At 48.1% G+C, this 20,929-nt stretch overlaps 1 protein-coding gene across 6 annotated transcripts in view; it reads left to right on the top strand.

The window, feature by feature from the left end:
• Positions 1 to 7,361: 7,361 nt before the first annotated feature.
• CHRDL2 (chordin like 2) overlaps positions 7,362 to 20,929 on the top strand; it is a 34,652-nt gene continuing 21,084 nt past the window's right edge. For 3 of the 6 annotated variants that reach the window (XM_077963794.1, XM_077963793.1, XM_077963792.1), the window contains exon 1: positions 19,600 to 20,181. Coding sequence is in view for 5 of the 6 variants with exons in the window: in XM_077963793.1 (XP_077819919.1) it covers positions 20,047 to 20,181 (135 nt within the window). In the remaining variant the exon portion in view is untranslated. Of the gene's footprint in view, positions 8,088 to 19,599; positions 20,182 to 20,929 lie in introns of those variants that run through there. The other 3 variants (XM_077963790.1, XM_015115202.3, XM_015115201.3) reach the window with 3 other exon arrangements.

Below are 20,929 nucleotides of genomic sequence, written 5' to 3'. Positions count from 1 at the left end.
TCTGTTCTAGAATGGTCATCGTCCCAGAGTTCGTTGTTTACTTGGCTCTGTGCTCTGCAATCCCATCCCTGGGAAATGCCTGCAGGCGTCTCCTGGGTCTGTGATGTTCCTCAGTTTGACCACCAGGGGGCAAACTGAGCCTACGCAGTCTCCTCCACCCAGTTTCCAAACTCCAGAATCAGAATGTCAGAGCTGTAACTGGATTTAGAAATCATCCAAGGCTTCCAATCAAACCTTTTTGTTTCAAGAGAAGAAAACCAAGGTCTAAAGAGGGGAAATAATTTGCCAAAGCCACATAGTGAGTGACTGGTAAAGTAGAAACTAGAAAACAAGTCTTTTGACTCACTACTCCAGTTCTACACATGTTCCACACCAAGCTTTCTCCAGTCTCATATTAAATTCTAGAATACATCGAGTTTTAATGCTGTATCTCTATGAAAAGATTCTCTCCCAATTAGATTGTAAGAACTTGGGGCAAGGGACCATGTTCTGACCAACACTGTACATCTTCTCCTGTAGCACACTGTTCTGCAAGGCAACCTGTATGCCAAATACAAAAACGAAGATTTCAACAAATGTTGTTAAACTGCTACGTGGCAAGTCCAATAATGGTTCCTGATAACACAGAGATGAAATATACCACCTCTGCCCTCCTCACGATGCTCCCTATCTAGGGAGGGAAACAGATACACCAACAAACACCTATAATTTAAGACATGAGCATTTAACAGTGGCGCAGAAAAGGCAATATGGAAGCACAGGAGAGGAAGTGACTACATACCTGAATGGGATACAGAATTGGGTCCTAAAGGAAGAATGCGAACTCATCAGAGAAGGGAAATGGGAATTACAAATAGAAGGAATAGCAGAGTAAGCCAACACATGGAGGCATGGAGGCATGTGTTCAGTGAAAATGACTCTGAGTAGCTACACACAGTATAGATAAGAAGTTGGACTGGGGCAGAGGAGGAGGAGTAAAGAAGACTAAAAAGGAAGTCCAAGGTCAGCTGTAAAGTTGTTATTCATTTATTCAGTCATTCAACAAACATTAAATACTCCCACGTGCCATGCAGCGCTGTTATTGAGAATGATGGTGGTGGGATGATAATAAAAGTAAGGATAATAATAGTGATGATGAAAATACTAATGTGGGTGAATTCCAAGGGTTTGGGGTCTTGAATCTAGGGTTCACTCCTCATATGAATCAGATAATACAGATACAGTGCCTGCCACCTTCCGACTACGTGACCCAAGTTGTATGGCACTGTTTTCTGGTGCTCTAACTGCATCCTCACAGACCTATTGAAAGAAGTGTCTGAGAACAAACTGCTTTTCAAAAGTCCACTGAATGTGGAGGAGGTAAGAGAGCAAGGTCCTCTCTCTTTGGTACTTGGTAAGTGAGGATGTCCCAGTAGAGGAGGCCTCTGGCCAGTGGCAGAGCTTACGACTCTGGAAGAATGATGATCCCACTCCATGTCTTCTGCTGAACACACAATGTCCCCACTCAGTTTTCCTCATGAGGGCTCTCTGACATTAAGGGCTATGTGTTCTCCATTCTGGTTTCCTGATACTTCCTCCTCTTGCTGTGTACAGATTGTCCTGGGAACAGAGGGCTCAATGAGGGAGAAAAAAGACTTGAGAATATTCACATAGCCATATGGAAACCCATGTACATACGGATGAGCCTCACTTTAAGAAGATCCATTCACTCACTCACATAGATACTGATCGAGCACCCACAATGCACCAGGCACTATTTCAGGTGTTGAGGATTCATTCATCTATTCTACAGACATTTTTATTTAGGCCAACTATATGCACAATATCTGGAGAGCCAAATAAATACAAAAATGATAGTAGGTTCTAAATAAATATTTGTTATATAGGTGAGTAACTGACTCAGTTGAGGGGTGGGAGTAGGGTAGGAATTGTTCACAAATAAATAAACTTTGAAGGTCCTTTAAATAAGACTTTCCTCCTAATGTAAATAAATTGGACCCTGGGCCGGGCGCGGTGGCTCACGCCTGTAATCCCAGCACTTTGGGAGGCCGAGGCGGGCGGATCACAAGGTCAGGAGATCGAGACCATGGTGAAACCCCGTCTCTACTAAAAATAGAAAAAATTAGCCGGGCACAGTGGCGGGCGCCTGTAGTCCCAGCTAATCGGGAGGCTGAGGCCGGAGAATGGCGTGAACCCGGGAGTCGGAGCTTGCAGTGAGCCGAGATTGTGCCACTGCACTCTAGCCTGGGGGACAGAGTGAGACTCCGTCTCAAAAAAAAAAAAATAAATAAATAAATAAATAAATAAATTGGACCCAGCTTTATTTATTTATTTATTTGAGATGGAGTCTTGCTCTGTTGCCCAGGCTGGAGTGCAGTGGCACGATCTCGGCTCACTGCAAACTCTGCCTCCCAGATTCACGCCATTCTCCTGCCTCAGCCTCCTGAGTAGCTGGGACTACAGGCGCCCGCCACCTCGCCCGGCTAATTTTTTGTATTTTTAGTAGAGACGGGGTTTCATCGTGTTAGCCAGGATAGTCTCAATCTCCTGACCTCGTGATCCGCCAGCCTCGGCCTCCCAAAGTGCTGGGATTACAGGCGTGAGCCACTGTGCCCAGCATATTTATTTATTTAAATGATACAGGGTTTCATAATGTTGCCCAGGCTGGTCTCAAAGTGATCCTCCCACATCAGCCTCCAGAGAAGCTGGGACTACAGACATGCCACCACCACTGGCTGAACCCAGCTTTAAAGAGTCTATTTGTTCATTGCTTTTCAGCACCTAATCATGTAAAAGCAGAGTACTAGAGGTGGCTTTTACCAGCTAAGAAGAGCCAGGGGTTAAATTTTTAGAAATGTTGCAAGCTAGTTATTGAACACAATCATTCCTAAAAATTAACATAACATATAATTAAATAAGTTACACTTAAAACAGAGGTAATAAAAACTGAGTCATCACTTCCTAATTACTACTCTCAATGTTCTTGAGGTTATTTACATCTACTATGTCGATAGGGAGGAAATACTGTATAACGTTATCTCACTGTGCCTCTCTTCTCCACTGCGCTTTCAGTGATGTCACATTGGTAGCGTGAATTGGCCACAGTGGGAGTATTTACACCACAGACGTTGGCAACTGTAAAAAACAAAACTTTTTATCCCCTGGAGAACCTGTTGTTAAACACTTACCAGCACACCACTGGTGTAGAGTCTCTATTATGTAATCTTCTTGTGGTGAATCTTCTTTTAGAATCTTATGGACAGAATTAAACGGACTAGGCTAAGTCTCTCCTTGACACTGATCCCTATGATCCTTATCGCTATGGTAATTTTACGTAATTAAGCAACCTGCAGTGGAGGAAGTGGCCTTTTAGTCACAAATAGCATGTCACAAGAGGACTGTTTGAAGGAACTAGGATATTATTCAACAAACCTTTATTTAGCAGCAAATATGTGCAAAGCTGTGTGTTGAAGGCTAGGGAAGATATTAAATAGTAGTCTATGTTCTCAAAGAACTCACTATAGAGGAGGTGACACAAAACCTATTGAAAATACAATGTAATAAGTGCTATAACAAAGAAGTATAGAGGGGAATGGAGCTAACTCAGAGACCAGCAAAGAGGATTCAGAGCCCCTAGAATATAAGCTTCGGTGTCTGTCTTGTTCTCCACCGTGTCCCTAGCACCTAGCACTATGTCTGGCCCAGAATTTGCACTCAATAATTGTTGCATGAGTGAAGGAGTTAGCAATTATCTTAACCCTTGAAAAATAAGTAAGCTTGCCAGACAAATCAAAGTGGGTACAGAGAGGGCATTCCAGGGCAAAGAAACAGTGTTTGCAGAGGCATGGAGGGCCAAGAGCTTGGCACATTTGAAGAAAATGTTTAATGTGGCATGAGGGGTCCCGGGACCCAGACTGGTAAAGGTGAAGGTATGGAAGAGGGGTTCTCTGCCCCAAATCTCTAGAGAGCTCTCAAAAGACAAAAGGACTTGGCTTGTTCTGCATAGCCCTGGGGACAGAGCGAGGGGCAACGCAGGCAGTCACAGAGAATCAGATTTCAGTTTAATATAAAGAACTTTCTAACAGAGCTGTCCAACAGTGGAATGGGCTGCCTTGGCAGGCAATGAGCAAGCTCGCTATGAAGGAAGCAAGCAGATGCCAGATAAACTCTTGGTGCAACAAATTGCTGTGGGGAGATGCATTTTTTTTTTCTGTCTAGATTTTGGAAGAATTTATTCGGTCTCCTTTTTAAAAGGATATTAAATAATATATGGACAACTCTCTTCAATAGTAATTCTACAGAAGACACAGAGACTTTCTTTCTTTTTTATCTTTTTGAGACAGAGTCTTGCTCTGGAGCGCAGTGGTGCGAACACGGCTCACTGCTGCCTCAACCTCCTGGGCTCAAGCAATCCTCCTGCCTCAGCCTTCAGAGTAGCTATGACTACAGGTGCGTGCCATTACGCTTGGCTAATTTTTAAATTTTTTGTAGAAATGAGATCTCACGATGTTGGCCTAATTTTTTTTACTTTTTGTGCAGACGAAGTTGGGGGGGTCTCACTTTGTTGCCCAGGCTTGTCTTAAACTCCTAGGCGCAAGCAATCCTCCCACCTCAGCCTCCCAAAGTGCTGGGATTACAGGTGTGAGCCACTGCGACCGGCCTGACACAGAAACTTTCAAGTGTTTGTTCCTTATGTCAATCATTGACTAAAGCTGAGGCCAGTAGTGGGCTGAAGGCTTTTCCAATCACTGAGGTCTTCACTCACTCATGTAGCAATTATTTATTCAGTATCTTTGTGTGTCAAGGACTTTGCTAAATGCTCAAATTACAGGTATAAATTTTAAAAGGCATCTGCACTCACAGTGCAGGGTAAAAATGCAAATAAATACTTACACTCCAAAAGCTACAATTCAAAGTGCAATGGGAAACACAAAGACCAAACATTGACTTTGCCTGGGGGACTCAGGGAAGACCTCAGAGTGGAGGTGACCTTTGGAAAGTTAAATGGGATTCACTAGATGGAGGAAGACAAAGAGTCCAGGCAGAAGGAAAACATGTGAGGAGATATGGAGGTGCGACGACGCATGGTCAGTTTGGGGAGGTAAGCAGTTGGCCAAAGTGTAGGGTAGGTGGCAATGGTAGATCGGAACTAAAATATGCATGGTGTTCAATTCAGTGCTGACAATTTTAGATTTTAATCTATAAATGATAGGAAGTGAATAATAGGTTTTTTGTGGGAAAGTTATGTGATCAGATTTGTCAGTAGAAATGATCAGCATAGTTCTCACGGCAGGTGTGAGGAAAATAGATAGGAGGGATCCAGATTAGCGGGAGGAGACCTGTTAAGAGGCTGTTGGGAAAGTTCAAGTAAGGAATGAAGATGGCCAGGCACGGTGGCTCACGCCTGTAACCCCAGCACTTTGGGAGGCTGAGGCAAGTGGATCACCTGAGGTCAGGAGTTCAAGACCAGCCTGGCCAATGTGGTGAAACCCCATCTCTACTAAAAATACAAAAATTAGCCGGGCATGGTGGTGCATGCCTGTAATCCCAGCTATTCGTGAGGCTGAGGCAGAAGAATCACTTGAACCTGGAGGCAGAAGTTGCAGTGAGCCAAGATCATGCCATTACACTCCAGCCTGGGCGACAAGAGCAAAACTCCATCTCAAAAAAAAAAAAAAAAAAAAAAAAGAATGAAGATGGCCTCAACTCTGAGGATAATGAGGATGGACAGGAGGGCTGAGATGGTGGAGGCCTATTTTGAAGTATGATGGGCAGGATGTAGGGGAACCTCATCTTAATCCACTTATTACATCTAAGACACCAATATATGTGCACAGCACATTTTAAACAAAGATGGAGAAAAGAAAAGATCACTGTCCCAGACCCTTGGGATGAGATTGTTTATGCAATTAAGCAGCACGGGATTTAACTCTGAGCTCCCTGGAAGCAAAGGCAAAAAGGGAAGCATGGTGACATGCATAAGTTTGCATTATCTATTAAAATAAAGAATACTCAAGGGAAAGGAAGAGACTGGCCAGATTAGATAGAAGTTAAGCCTGAAGGGCGCTGGACAGATCACGTTTGTCCCTGATCCTGAGAGCCCTAGGAAGGGCCAGTTTGGGGATCACTGGTTCCTCCTACTGCTCTCTTTTGTGGGGTGGAGATGTTGGGGGTAATACCCTGAAAGCACAGTGCAATGGGGAGCCCAGCCTTGGCCCAGAAAGATAACTTTACTGCCAGCCAGCCAAGTGTTTAAAGCCGGAAATATGATTCCCTACCAGAGTGGGATATGGCTCAGCATCCCTTCCCATCTCATACTCCTCTGGCACTCTTTGGAGTCTCCAGTAGCTCTTCAAGAGAAGCTGGGCAGAAAGATGGGGTCCAAAGCAAGGATAGATGTATTTACTCAAAGTGGCCCAACAAGTTAGGGATGGAGCCAGGACAACGACTCTGCCCTTTTGATTTCAGAGTCTGCGTGTTTCTGGTCTGGCCAGAGTTGGTTATTCTCTTCTTAGGGTCCTATTAGAGCATGTATTCATTCAACACAAGAGATGGAGCACCAGTTGTGGGCTGGGGGGTGTCAGGGCCCTGTCCTCAGAGAACTCCCCTTCTGGTGGGAAAGAAAACTCTTTGACAACCAGCTCTCCCTAAAGATGACTGAAGGTGACCATCACTCCCAGAGAGGTACAGCCCTTACCTGCAAAGGCAAAGAAGAGATCTTGCCTTGATTCGGGAGTGGGAGTGGGGAGCAGAGGAAGACCTCCAGGGGAAGGCACAGGATCCCTATGGGCCGGCTTTCAACCTGAGAATGGCGCATGGGCAGACGGAGTGGGAACGGGGCAACTGGTATTGTAGGCACCTGGAATTAGGACCCTTTGTGGGGTGGGTGCTTCGATGTTCATTACCTTATTTCATCTTAGCAACAATCGTGGGAAGATAGTAGATATTTTTAAATCTTAAAATGCCCATTTTAAAGCTGGGGAAACAGACTCTTAGGTGGCGTGCTGAAGACCACAAACTGAATTAAGAACGCCAGTGTTCTCATTCCATCCATCTGCCGAGTTCCGGGCACGCACCGCCGGGCGCCTTACTCTGAGCCTTCCCGGTACCCGCAGCCCCGACAGCTCAGCATTCCCCACCTGAAAGTTCCACCTGAGGTCTCCCTCGACTCTGCCCTCCTGCATTCTGGGCGTCGCGGAGAGTCAGGGGTTAAACCCTGTGGCCCGGGTGGCCCCTTCCCCCTCCGCAGCCCCCTCGCCTCCACTCGGCGCCGCGCCTGGAGCGTCTGTCCGGGAGACCCGCACGAGAGAGGAGGGGAAAAAGTGGGCCTGTTTCTCGGGTGGCCAATCCACCGAGCCCGCGGTGTCCCAGAGGAGGCGCCAGCGCTAGGCCAGCGCCAGGCCGGGCTGCCTGCTTCCCGCGGCAAAGTACAAATGCGCCCGAGCGCGGCGCCTGGAGCCCTTGGCGAACACAGCCGGCCCGCGCTCAGCCTCCCTCCGCGGCCGCCTCGCCGCCGCCGCCGCCGCCGGGACCGCCGCCCCGCCAGGCCCCAGGACCAGGCGGCCCGACCCCGAGCCCACCGAGCAGGGGGCGCCGGCCGCCTCTAGCCCGCGCGCCCGGAACACCCGCTGGTCCCGCGCGCCTCGCCCGGCGCTGCGCGCTCGGCAGACGCCGGTCCTCTCCCTGCTTTCTCCTCCTCTCCCTCTCACCTTCCCCCTTTCTTTGATCGCTTCTCCCTCCTGCTGGACCTTCCTCCGTCTCTCCATCTCTCCCGCCTTTCCCCGCGTTCTCTTTCCACCTTTCTCTTCTTCCCACCTTAGTCCTCTCTTTCTGCCCTCCTTTCCTGCCCACCGCTGCTTCCTGACCCTTCTCCGACCCCGCTCTAGCAGCAGCCCTCCCGAGATCTGTGGGTTGATCTGTGGCCCCTGTGCCTCAGTGTCCTTTTCGTCTCCCTTCCTCCCGACTCCGCTCCCGGACCAGCGGCCTGACCCTGGGGAAAGGAAGGATGGTTCCCGAGGTGAGGGTCCTCTCCTCCTTGCTGGGACTCGCGCTGCTCTGGTTTCCTCTGGACTCCCACGCTCGAGCCCGTAAGTAGACTGGGAGACTGAGTGGGCAGAGGAGGGATGCGGCCCCTGGAATGTGCGGGACAGCGCCAGGACCCGGACCCCAAGCTCTTCTGACAACCGTCCAGGCAGCACCTGTGCCGGAGGGGTGGAGACTCCGTGAGGACCAGTATGGGCCGGGGGACCGGAGGAACTCGGCACGACTCAGAACTGAGAGAGGGCTGCTGCCAGGGACCTGAGGAGGGGCACCGAGGGCAGCGGGGGAGAGGGCAGGGCACTGTGCTTTGGGTTGGGGGAGGACTTACTGTTCCTAGGAGGGAGTCGGGCATGTCTGGCTAAGGGTAAGGAGTGTGATGGAGAAGAAAAGGCCTTTTGCCTTTGGAAAGAGTCATTCGACAGAAATGAGAGGTAATTAGGATAACCTTCCCATTCCTTTCTCTCTTTTGATCCTCGCAACTCTCCAGTGAGGTGGGTATTATCATTCGCACTTTACAGGTGAGAAAACTTAGGCTGAGTAAGGAGGAGGAACTTGCTAAAACTTACAGAGCCAGTAAGCCATCCAAAGCCAGAACTCTAGTTCCAGATCCCATGCTTTATTCCCCGCCTCACAGTGTCTAGAAGGAACCCTGAATTTGCAGTGTGAGACTGGGAGGAGGCAGGGCACAGTGAGATAGACCAGCGTCTTCACCATCCCAGCCCCGCTGAATGCCAGCTGCTGAGAGGCCGTCATGGAGAGCACCTCTCTGATCCTGGGTTTCCTAATCTATAAAGCGGAAGTAAAAATCCTAGGAGAGTTGATAGGATTAAATTAGAGAGAACAGGTAAAGCGGCTAGCACAAGACTGGCGCTTGATAGCTTCCAAAAAAAATCAGTTCCCAATTATGCTTTTCCACGTAGATACAGTGTAACATCAAACAGGTTACATCGTCAATCTGAGCCTCAGTTTCCTCACTGCCCCCACAATAGGCTGGTGGGCCCCCTCCCCATGCCTGGCCAATCTCTTAGAATATTGTGAGGATGGGAAACCAAACCAAATTCTCTTAATCAGAAGAAAGGAGCTTCATTCAAACCCTGAAATACCCATAGGGAATCTGAGGCCAACGAGGGGCAGTGGGTTTCTTCAGGTCATACATGGCACAGCCTGCGATTAAGAACCCGCGTTCCCAACTCCTAGTCTGGTGTTCTTTCCTCTCCCCAGCTCAGCTCCTCCATCTATGCCTTTCTTTTGCACTTGACATTCTGGAGCTGGTAGTGCTGGACTTTGTTACAGTCTTGTTTCTACTCATGAGAGCAGGCTGAGTGTCTCTGGCCTGCCAGCAGCATAAGACTCATAGAAGTCTTTCCATTACATAGAACAAGTAATGGAATTAGCTCAGTGTTGGATTCAAGTCCTGGCTGTGCCCCTTATAGCTGTGTGACTTTTGGTAAGTCATAACTTCTCTGAGCCTCAATTTCCTCATCTGTCTAAGAGAGATACTAATCCAGAACTTGAAAGGTTCTCGGAAGGATTAAAGGAGGTAATAAAGTGCCCAGCACAATGCTGTGTACTCAATAAATATCTCTTCCTCGAACCCTGAGTGTTTCCTCCTAACACCTGCCTTCTATTTCTTAAAAGAGACTGCACAGGATACCCTCCATGCCTGCCTCCCATCCACTTCACACCTTGTTCTTAGTCCGTGCGATTTTTTCTCCAGATATCATTGCCCTTGATGCATCTTAGAAAGATGTCCTAGAACCAGACTCTTACTCTACCCACACCCTGCTTCTTTGCTTCCTATATCTTGTCAGCTTTTCATGGCCTTGCCTAGGTCATACCTCTTCAAGCAAACTCTCCGTGGTGACTTGATCCAGTCTGATCTCCCTCCTCTGTGCCTCCCTGGCCTGCAGCTCTGTACCTCTCAGCAGGTCCTGCCAGTATTCCATCTCCCTACAGCTTTGTAAATACAGAGCTCCAGACATGTGAGAAAAAGACTTGGAGCCAACTCATTAGGGTGAGGTGGACTGGCACTCATTGGGGAATGTTAAGATTACTGGATGTTAGAACTGGTGAAACTATCAAAAACCATCTGCTTCTACCCATCGATGTACCTATACTTAGAGTTAAATTAAAGCCCAGAAAGGAAGAATGACTTGCCCAAGGTCATACAGCAAATTTATTAAAGAAAAGAACAAAAGCCAGGCACAGTGGTACACACCTGTAGTTCCAGTCACCAGCTACTTGGCAGACTGAGAGGGAGAGGAATCCTTGAGCTCAGGAGTTCAAGGCCAGCCTGGGGAACACAGTGAGACCTCATCTCTTAAAAAAAAAAAAAAAAAAAAAAAAAAAAAAAAAAAAAAAAAAAAAAAACCAGAACAGACCTGGATCCTGGACCCTGATTTGTCACTTATTGGCTGTGTGAGTTGGGACATACCACTTCTTTATCTGAGCCTCATTTTGTTTAGTGCTGACAACCTATGAATCTAGAAAGGATCCTATAGTCATTTGCCACGAGGCTATTTGAAGGTCTCTTACAAAGGTCCTCATCTTAGTTTCAGTGAGATCTCAAGCGTGTTGTGGGTCAGAAATCTGGTGATGTCTTAGGTGCTTTCAGAAACAGTGCTAACAGATGAAAATTTTCAAGTCTGTATGGTATCAGGCTCCTGAGGTGCCGGAGCCCTGAAGAATGCCAAGGGCCTGTGAACACAGGTAACAATTTGCTCCTCAGGCTATTCAAACAAAACTTATTCTCTCTTTGGTTCTATTTCCAGCCATAGATTGAGCCCTAATCCCAATACAGACTGTTTCAATTCCAGCCACAAGCCAAGCCCTAATCCTCCAACCTTGGCCACAGGTTGAACACCAATTCCACCCCTATACAAGACCCCTTACCCAGGCTGGGTCCCTGACGTGGTTACTGACCAGTACTGGTCCCAGCCCTAGGCTGAGCCACAGACATGGGTGATGCTGGTCACTCTAGACAATCAGCCCTTTGTGGATGAGTGTCCACCAGAGGTCTACTATCTTCTTACCTCCCTCTGCAGTGCTTTCTGCCCTACTCCTCTCAGCTCCTCTCTTTGTTTCACTTCCCTAGTTGTCCCTTGTAGGTGTCTAGTATGTTCTGCTTTCTCTTCCCTCCCTCCATCCAATCCTGCTTTAAGGAGAGAGTCAGTTACCAAGTAAAAACATGGGGCTGGGCGCAGTGGCTCACACCTATAATCTCAGCACTTAAGGCCGAGGTGGATGGATTACTTGAGCCCAGGAGTTTGAGACCAGCCTGAGAAACATATCAAGACCCTCTCTCTAGAAAAAATAAAGAAATTATCCTGGCATGGTGGCACATATCTGTGGTCCCAGCTATTTGGGAGACTGAGGTGGAAGCATTGCTTGAGCCCAGAAGATCGGGGCTGCAGTGAGCGGTGATTGTACCACTACACTCCAACCTGGGTGTCACAGTGAGACCCTGCTCAGAAAAAAAAAAAAATCTTTTTTCTTCAAGGGTTTTGTGTATTATGGGAATCAAAGCTTTCATTCCCAGGTGATGGATTCCAGGCCCTAGACTAGACGCAGGCATGGGACAGGAAGGGAGCTCCCATGGTAGGATGTGATGCAGAGGGCAAACCTGGAATCAGAAAGTCAGGGATCCAGCCCTGGCTGTGCCATCAATTCCAACTGTGACCCTGGACAGGTTGCCTTTCTCTGCCTCTCACTTTTCCCCCCTGTAAAGTAAGATGGTTGGACTCTAGTGAATGATTATTGAGGACAATTCTAGTTTTAACACCTAGTGATTCTAAGTTTCCAAAACCCTAAGATATGGTTGCCTTGATTCCGAGTCCACTCTGGCCTTTGGAATAGGGATGTGGGAGGGTAGTACTCCTGCCCTGTCAGGGAGGAGTGGACAGGCAGACCCTCAAACACCAGAAAAAAGTGCCTGGATGGCCTGTGGCAGTGGAGGTAGTGGGAGACCGACCAGAGGGGACTCTGCTTTTCTGTTCAGCTTAGCTGCATCCCCATCTACCTGTTCAGGTCTGCATGAGGCAGTGGGGAGCACCTAAGTGAAGGCCTGAAGTCCGGCTCCAGGCTGACCTCCCTGGATCTGACTGGGCCGTTCTGCACCTCTCCTCTCCCACCAGCAGAGGTCTCTGCCTCACTCACGGGCGTGCAGGCTGCTGAGCCTGAGCCCAGCAACAGCTGCGCAGTTGCTCCAGCTGTTGCACCTGTTCCAGGACTGGCCTCTCAAGTTCCCCCGGCCGCCAACCATGGCGCCCGGCTCTGGGAGAGGGACCTTGAATCCTTCATATTCTCAAAGAAAAGGACTGGCGTGACAGTGGTGCCCCTGGAAAGTATAGTACAGAGATCATTTCAGGCGTCCCCCTACCTCTGTCCAGGACCCCATCTTCATTCTTGTACTCAGGAGTTCTTTTTTGTATCTGGTCAGAAGCCTTCTGTTTACAAGTTAAAGCCATTTCTTCTAGTCCTGCCTAGTAGGGGATGGGTGTCTCTGTAAGCATTCTCTCCACATCTGACGACTGGCATTGAAGTTTGTGCTGGAGTGAATCAAGCTTAGGTAAGGCCCGATCTCTCTCTGGGACTCAATTTCCCAGAAAGGAAACAGAGGACTAGACGTCTCTGAGTCCCTAGCTTTCTACGATTCTATGAATCTAAGCATATATGTCCAAGGCAAAAGAGAATGTGAACAGTCCCCACCCTGCTTCCTGTCCTTTAAGAGGTAACAGAGCTGCCTTTCCTGGTTTGACAGTTCTCTCCCTAGAGGCCCTTCTATGCTCCTGTATGTCTGTCATGTGCCAGAGGAAAAAGTCAGATTCAGAGAAATGCAGTTCCTTTCCCCGGGTTGCACAGCTCAGCCCCTGAGGAGCTGAGGCTTTTCTTCTGGTTTCCTTAAGAGGCCTCTCCCATCGGGTGCCAGAGCCCAGAGCAGGGCTTATGTCTCAGAGGGGAGCAAGTTTGTTTGTGTGAAGAGGGGATTATAAATAAATAGAGAAAGTATGGCTGTGTGGGTGTGAGGGAAGAGATGTAAACGTTCTACATTCCTGGGCAGGCTGGCTCACTCAGGTTTCCTGAGTTCTTGCAGGCTGGGGACAGGCCAGCCACAATTCCAGACCTCTCTTCTCTCACCCCGGCCCCTCCTGATGCCCTTTCCATGGTCTTGTCCAGCCTCCTCTCCAGCCCAGAAGCTTCTTTCTAGTTGTCTTTTCTGCTTCCTATTGGGGAAGAATTCTCAACCGCACTAACCCCTCCTAACTGACCCCATAAAAGACCTTTTATCACAGCATGAGAGTTTCAAGCCAGACTGTGGGATGAACTTGGAACTTGGATGGAGACAGTTTGGAAATTTTGACTTATGTGTGAAGATCATGGAATCACTCATCCCCTTAGCTGCTCTGGGCTCCTGACCTTTTGGTACATGTTGTCATTTGGTTTGGCCAGTGGTTTGAGCATTCAGATGGCAGGGGGCTGGAAAGTGGGGGTTGTCAGAAGCTAATTTCTGTTGGGTGGCAAGGTAAAAGTGCTGAAAGGGAATTGGCCCTCTTCCCATATAATGAACTATTCCTTTTGTTAAAGAAAGAGGCTTCCAGGGCCAGGCGCGGTGGCTCAAGCATGTAATCCCAGCACTTTGAGAGGCTGTGGGGGGTGGATCATGAGGTCAAGAGATTGAGATCATCCTGGCCAACATGGTGAAACTCTTGTCTCTACTAAAAATACAAAAATTAGCTGGGCGTGGTGGCTCGCACCTGTAGTCTCAGCTACTTGGGAGGCTGAGGCAGTAGAATAGCTTGAACCTGGGAGGCGGAGATTGCAGTGAGGCGAGATTGTGCCACTGTACTCCAGCCTGGTGACAGAGAAAAAAAAAAAAAAAAAGAAAAAAAGAAAAGAATGAAAGAGGCTTCCAGGATTAAGGACCATCAATTGGCTCCTCTTCCAGAATCTCTCCCTCTTTGTTAACTCTGTTCTTTCATCATTGATTTTGTTCATCAGGCACCAACTCTATCTATGTAGGCTCTGCATTGAGCACAAAACTTAATGAGATCTGGTCCTGGCTCTCAAGAAGGTCACAGTTTAGTTAGGAAGCAAAGCTTACTTAAGAAGTACCTCTAATCCATTTGTGATGAGCATTGTAATGAGGGCTGAACTCAGTTCTGCAGGAAAGGCCAGTGGCTGGAAGTTTGGGGCCGCTTCACAAAAAGGGTAGCATCTAAGCTGGCTTTTGAAGAATGGGAAGGAGTTGGTCAAACATAGGAGATGGAGAATCCCATTCCAGGTAGAGGAAACAGCATGTTTGAAGGCACAGTAGGAGGAGGCCTGGGGGCTGGTGGAAGAGTGAGGAATTTAGCAAGAGGAGATGAGGCTGAAAACAGGGCCACCACAGAAAGTTTTGCTGGAAAAGCAGGCAGGAGCCAGCTCATGATAGGCTTGGGATGACACAGTGACATTTAGAATCTGTCTGGTAAACATTGCTGTCCAGAATTCAGATTAGATCAACTAAGTCCAGTCACTTTAAGTCTGTTGAGACAGGTAAAGAGCTTTAGCTGTGGCCTATCCAAGTGGACACTTACTGTGGGAAAGGGAGCTAGTGTCTAGCACTTTGTATATGCCAAAGAGAAGCCTCCATGTCCTTCATGAACCACATCCACTCCCACCTCTGTGCCTTTGCATCTAGTACCTACTGCCTAAGAAGTCCTTCCCCTCCTGCACCTTGTTAATTTCTCCAAGATCCAACTCAGGCATGTTCCTAGAAAAGCCTCGCCTGAAGACCCTATGCTCACACCATCATAGCGTTTGTCAGACTGAATGTATTGTATCTATATGTCTTCTTCACTAGGCTGTGAGCTCCTTCAGGAGGTGACTTTGTTTTATTTAAGTCATGTACCAGGCCCATGGATGTGTATAATATTTGACATACAAAAAGTTCAATAAATAAATGATAATGGGAAGTAATATTACTGTAGCAGTCCCCCTGTATTCATGGTTTCAATTTCTGAGGTCTCAGTTACCTATGATTAACCTTGGTCCAAAATATTACATTGGAAATTCCAGAAATAAAGAATTCATACGTTTTAAGTTGCACATCATTCTGAGTGGCATAGTGAATTCTGTTGCCATTGCTCTGTGTCCCATCCAGAACGTAAATCATCCCTTTTCCAGCGTGTCCACACTGTAGATGCTCCCCACCTGTTAATCACTTAGTAGCTGTCTCAGTGATCAGATCAACTGTTGAAGCATTGCAGGGCTTGTGTTCAAGGAATCCTTATTTTACTTCATAATGGTGCCAAAGCATGAGTAGCAATGCCAGCAATTTGGATATGCCAAAGAGAAGCCATAAAGTGCTTTCTTTAAGTAAAAAGGTAGAAGTTCTCAATTAATAAGGAAAGGAAAAAAATGATATAGTGAGTTTGCTAAGATCTACAGTAAGGGTGAATCTTCTATCTGTGAAATTGTAAAGAAGGCAAAAGAAATCTATGCATGGTCTATCTAGGGTTCAGTACAAACTGTGGTTTCAGGCATCCACTGGGGGTCTTGGAATGTATCACCAAGGATGAGGGGGGACTACTGTATTACTAATGATAATAATGTTTACTGCCTGTTATGCCAAGTGCCCCACACTCACATATGTGTTCAGTCCCGAAACCTCAATCCTGTCCTTGACGGCTCCTTTGCCCTCTCCACCCATATCCTATCCAGTCTGTCCCAAAGCCTGCCCATTGTACCTCCTAGGTGTTTCTCAAATCTGTACTTTTGCCCATCAGCACAGCTTCCATCTTGGTACAGGTCCAGCATGATCTCAAAGCAGGATGACTGCAACAGCCCCTCCGTGGTCTCTCTGCCTCCAGTCTTGCCCTCCAATTAGTTCTCCATTCCTGTGAGCACAGTGGTGATTCTAAAATGCAAATCTGATCATGGGACTCCCCAGTTTAAAGCTTTTCCATGGCTTTCCTTTGCCTCCTGGGCTCTCAAAGCCCTCCATAAGCCTCTGCTTCTCTTTCCAGACTGGTCTCTTGCCTCTCACGTCTGCCTTCCCATTCTCTCCTGCAACTTCTGAGCCACTTTCATCTCTGTATCCCCGCCCAAGGTCTGTGGGCATGAGGCGAGTTGAGGCAGACTGATCTGGCTTGTGGGTGGGGCTAGAAGAATGTAGGAGGCCACCAGAATCAGGGTTGGTGCAATTGTAAATGAGACCAGGGAGATTTGGCCTTAGTGTGTGCTATGATGTTCGTCCCCTAATAGGTGCCTGGGGATGACCACAGAGAGTTCTGGGAGTCAAAGAAACACCACAGGAAACAAACTATTAAGGGATTAAGAAAGTCTGGGGTCAGTGCCCAGATCTGGTTTTTTTTTAAACCTATTTAGTTGAGCACATAATACATGTCAGCACTAGGTGTATTACATATATTATCTAACTTAATTCTACAGTAATTCTGAGAGGTAAAGATTGTTACTAGTTCCATTTAATAGATGTGGAAACAGAGGCCCCCAATGGTTAGGTAACTTGTCTAAATTCAGGCTGCAAATAAAAGCCAAATCCACAATTTGAACCCCTGCCGATCTGACTCCAAAAGGTCCCTGAGAAAAGGCATGGTTGGTCTCTGAGATGGGGAGGGATGCATGGGGACAGGTGGGATGAGACGTGGTGGTGGGGAGGGAGAGGAATCAGGGCAGGTCCAAGGCCAGGGTAGGGGTGGGAACGCCACAGAAGACCAAAGGGAGTGTATGGGAAAGGAGTGAGATGTGAGACAAACTTTACCTCCTTCACACTCAGGTGACACTCCTGTGTCACTCAGGACTGGCCCTACTGGTTCCCTGAACTTCATCCTAACTGACCTTGGAGGTTCTGAGAGCCTAGGATGTATGAGACCATCAACACATCCAAGAATCATAGAATCTTGCAATGATCAAATCTTAGAACCACAACATTGGACAATTCTAGAAGCTTTGTATTCTAAGGAAATATAGGTTCTTAGAAACATGGAATTCTCAAAATCCTGAATCTTAGAATCCTAGAATTTTGGAGTCTTCAAATGTTGAAATCATGGATTCATAAACTATGCAGAAAATCTTTCAAGATCATAGCTTACCCCCTTCTCTTATTTTGCAGATGGGAAACTGAGGCTCAGAGAAAGGAGGATGAGTCTCTGAATGTCACACAGTGAAGTTGTGGCTTAAAGAACTAAAACTGTTTCCACCGGCCATGTTCAAGGGCTGGGGCTAGTGCCAGCACTGCAGAAACTGAGGCGGCCTGTCGCTGCCTGGCAGTTCTTCCTCCTACTTGGTTTTGGCATGGCCGTGGGCACTCATCTCACTTGAGAGAGCTCCAGGCCATGCCACCCTTCCTTGTGCCTGTCACCTTCTAGGGTATGGTGGGGTGGGGATTGTGGCCACTGGAGGCCTCCTGCCAGGCCCCCCACATTCTCAGCCTCTGCCAGGTCTATCGGTGGGGGGAAGGGGCCTTCTGCCTGGGCATTAGCTGAGACACTCTTTCTGTCTTCATGCTCTGAGCAGGCGGTGAGGTGAAGGGGGTGCCAACTGGCACAGAGGCCTGGGCTCCAGGGCCGCCCCAAGGAAGGTAAGACAGGGTTTCTTCAGCAACAGGCTGAGACCTAAGGTGGTGGCAGTGTTGCAATCGCCCCCTCCCTGGTGGGAGGAGGGGACTGAGGAAGAAAGACATTATTCACTCCTTGGAGAGTTGGGCTGGCTCTGACCAGCACCCCAGCTGGGCCTGTGTCCCACCCTCTCTGCCAGTGGAGGCTGAGAGATAAACACAGCTCATTTGATACGGGCCAGCCGGGCCTTGCTGGCTTGCTGGGAATGTGAGCTCCACTTTGGGGAGCTGGGAAGGGAATGGCGAGGGAACTAAGTCATGTGTTCCTACTCTCAGCGACCCTCAAAGCACAGACTGAAGGCATCGTGACAGCAGTCTCAAATCTTTGTTCTAGGAGGCCCAAGAGGGCAGAGTAGGAGCAATGTGAGGAACCAGAGAGAGGCCAACTCCAGCTCCTTACAAAGAAAACCTTCTAATGGTTAGGAATGGCCCATGAGCTCCTGTTCCCTGAAGGCGTGTGTCAGGCAGGGGCTGCACGCCAGCCCAGCCCCCAGTGCTGAGAGGGAATTCCTGCACTGAATGTGAGCTCTCTGCTCACCCCACCGAACTCATTACTGCTTTCAATGCTCTGCAATTCTGTTTCAAAGTCTAAGAGAATGTGATTTAGGAAGTGTGAGAACCCATGTTTCCAAGATGCTTGACTCTGGAAAATGAGGAGGAGGCATGAGAGGCAACTTCTCCATTTTAGACCAACAGGGGACTAAAAGAATAAGCTAGGGAGTTGGGGGTGGTGGCCGGTGGGGCAGAGAGAGAAGGCAGTTGAGCCTTTAGGCCCTGGAATTGGGTAAAAAGCCATAGGAGATGAGTTGAAGAGAAAGGAGCTCTGCTTTGGAGTTAGGAGTCCTGGGTTGAAATCCTAGCGGAGGACTTTAGGCAAGTGGCATAGCCTCTGTGAGCCTTCTCATAATTGTGGTAACAGTCACAAAGCCACTGCAAGACGGATACTGTCATCTATTCCGGAAGATGACAATGTCCATTTTGCAGTGGCTTTGTGATTGTTACCACAATTATCATAATAATAGCATTCAACTAAGGGTCAGAAACCGGACTGGGTAAGCACTTTACAAGCGTTATCAAATTTAATGGTCAAAACAACCATGTTAATGAGATAACTAACTTCTGTAAGGAGTTCGGCAAAGAGAAGATAGTCAATAAATGTTGGTTCCCTTCTCCATATTTCAATCTCGTTTAATTCAACAAACCTTTACTGGCACTTAGCTTGTGCTGGGCCTCCCAGTTCCTCCTGAAAAGAGCTCAGGCAATGGAATGTTTTTCCCTGCTGGCGTGAAGATCACCAGGTACCTGTGTAGAGGAGGGTTGGCGAGGATAGGGTGGGAGGCAGAGGGGCGGGGCACAAGGCTGCAGTGCTGGGCTGGGCAGTCTAACCCAGGGCTGGGGATAAGTGGGTAGGATGTGGGAGCAGGAGTAGATCAATAGGTTACGAGAGGTGAGAGAGGCAGAGGTTTCAGGAATGCAGGATTGTAGGAGAGATAGCCAAGCCATGGAACAAATGATTTTAGTAATTCTTAGAAGCATTCATCCAGATATTGACAACTGATGTACGATTGCAAAAAAGTCCATTGATGTGCCAATCACAAATCACAGTAGTAGCAACGACCATTTTTAAAGATACTTGAAAGTCAGTTTCCTACAACCTTTCCATCATGGCTCACCAAAATATAAGGACATAGAAAAGTGTGAAAGCAAGGAAGCTCCCAGCACCATGGCCTTGGGCCCCATCCCTGCCAACCCTCCTCTACACAGGTGCCTGGTGATCGTCACACCAGGAGGGCTTTGTTCAAAAGGTAGGCTACAGGACCCAGAGAATATGTGTACACGTGCGTGTGTGTGTGTGTGTGTGTGTGTATAGGGGAGCGGGATGAGAGAGGAAAGAGGGGTGGGAAGGGAGGGAAGGGTGTGGTGATGTACTAAATAAGCCAAATGGGACAAATAAAAAGGAAACAAGCGTGACTGTGAGGGCAGAGGAACGTGGGACTGAGTCAGGAGACTGATGCTGCCATCCCTGCCCGGTGACTGACTTGCTGTGTGGCCCTCAGGTGTAACTTACCCTCTCTGGGCCTCATTCATCTAATCATAATAATTAATGTTACCATGATATAAATCTGTACAGCATTTCAGTGCTTGATTCCCTAACTGCCCTGTGAGATAAGCATTAAGGTTCAGAGACAGTGGCATGCCCAGTGTCTCACAGTAAGTGTGTGGTCAAGCTGAGATTCAAACTCAGACCTTCTGGCCCCCTGCCTAGGAGAGCACGCCCAGTTGTCCAGCAGATTCTCTTTTGCCTGAGTGGCCCAGATGACATCTCTTCTAGAGCTAGAAAGAAGGAGAAATGAGACAGGGTCTTTGGGCTGGAGCCTCCTGGGACTAACATGGCACTGGTCGGTTTGCCAGGCCCAGACATGTTCTGCCTTTTCCATGGAAAGAGATACTCCCCTGGCGAGAGCTGGCACCCCTACTTGGAGCCACAAGGCCTGATGTACTGCCTGCGCTGTACCTGCTCGGAGGTAGGTTCCTCTGGTCACCTTGCCACCTGTGTCGGGGATATCTGAGAACCCTCCAGAGAAGTCACCCCAGAGGGAGGACCAGGCCTTCTAGAACTGTGCTGTCAGCAGCAGCTGAGGGACTTGGGAAAAGCCATTTCACTACTGAGTACTCAATATATAGGATTAGATGGCTACTGTGTACCTCCCAAAGATAAGTCACACAAACATTAGTGGCTGGGTTGGGATGAGGACCCTGGTCTCCCATCTCACATTCCAGCTTTCTTTCCACCTCATAGTGGTGCCAGTCTCCCTGCCTCCCATGCAGCCCAAGACAGAGCCTTTTTGACCTTATCTTCCATTCCCTCCTTTTCATGTACTATTTCCTCCAGCCACTTCGGCCCTGCCTTAGGATGTGTCCCCCACCTCCACTAGCCCAATTACTTATTCCTCAGGGATTTGCCCAAATGGGAAAATGACCTCCACCTGGAAGAATTTGCTTCTTCTGGGATCCTACAGAAGTTTCTCTGCCCCTTTCTCCTATCACTGTTGACCAGGCAGCATAGTTACTGCCCCTCCTAGACTGAACCTCTGAGACTAGGACTTGCTGGGCTCTCACTCATACCTGGCATGATTCCTTGCCAAAGGCTGAACCACCTGAGGTAGAGACCATGTCTTTGTTTTCCATCTCCTCCCACCCCACCGTACCCCATAACAATCCAGCACCTCCACAGGGCCTTGCAAAATCAACTGTGTAGAATGAATGAGACCC

This window comes from Macaca mulatta, chromosome 14, assembly GCF_049350105.2.
Source record: "Macaca mulatta isolate MMU2019108-1 chromosome 14, T2T-MMU8v2.0, whole genome shotgun sequence".
NCBI lineage: Eukaryota > Metazoa > Chordata > Mammalia > Primates > Cercopithecidae > Macaca > Macaca mulatta.
Note: the sequence above shows the minus strand (reverse complement) of the source record. Positions and strands in the feature narration are given on the sequence as shown.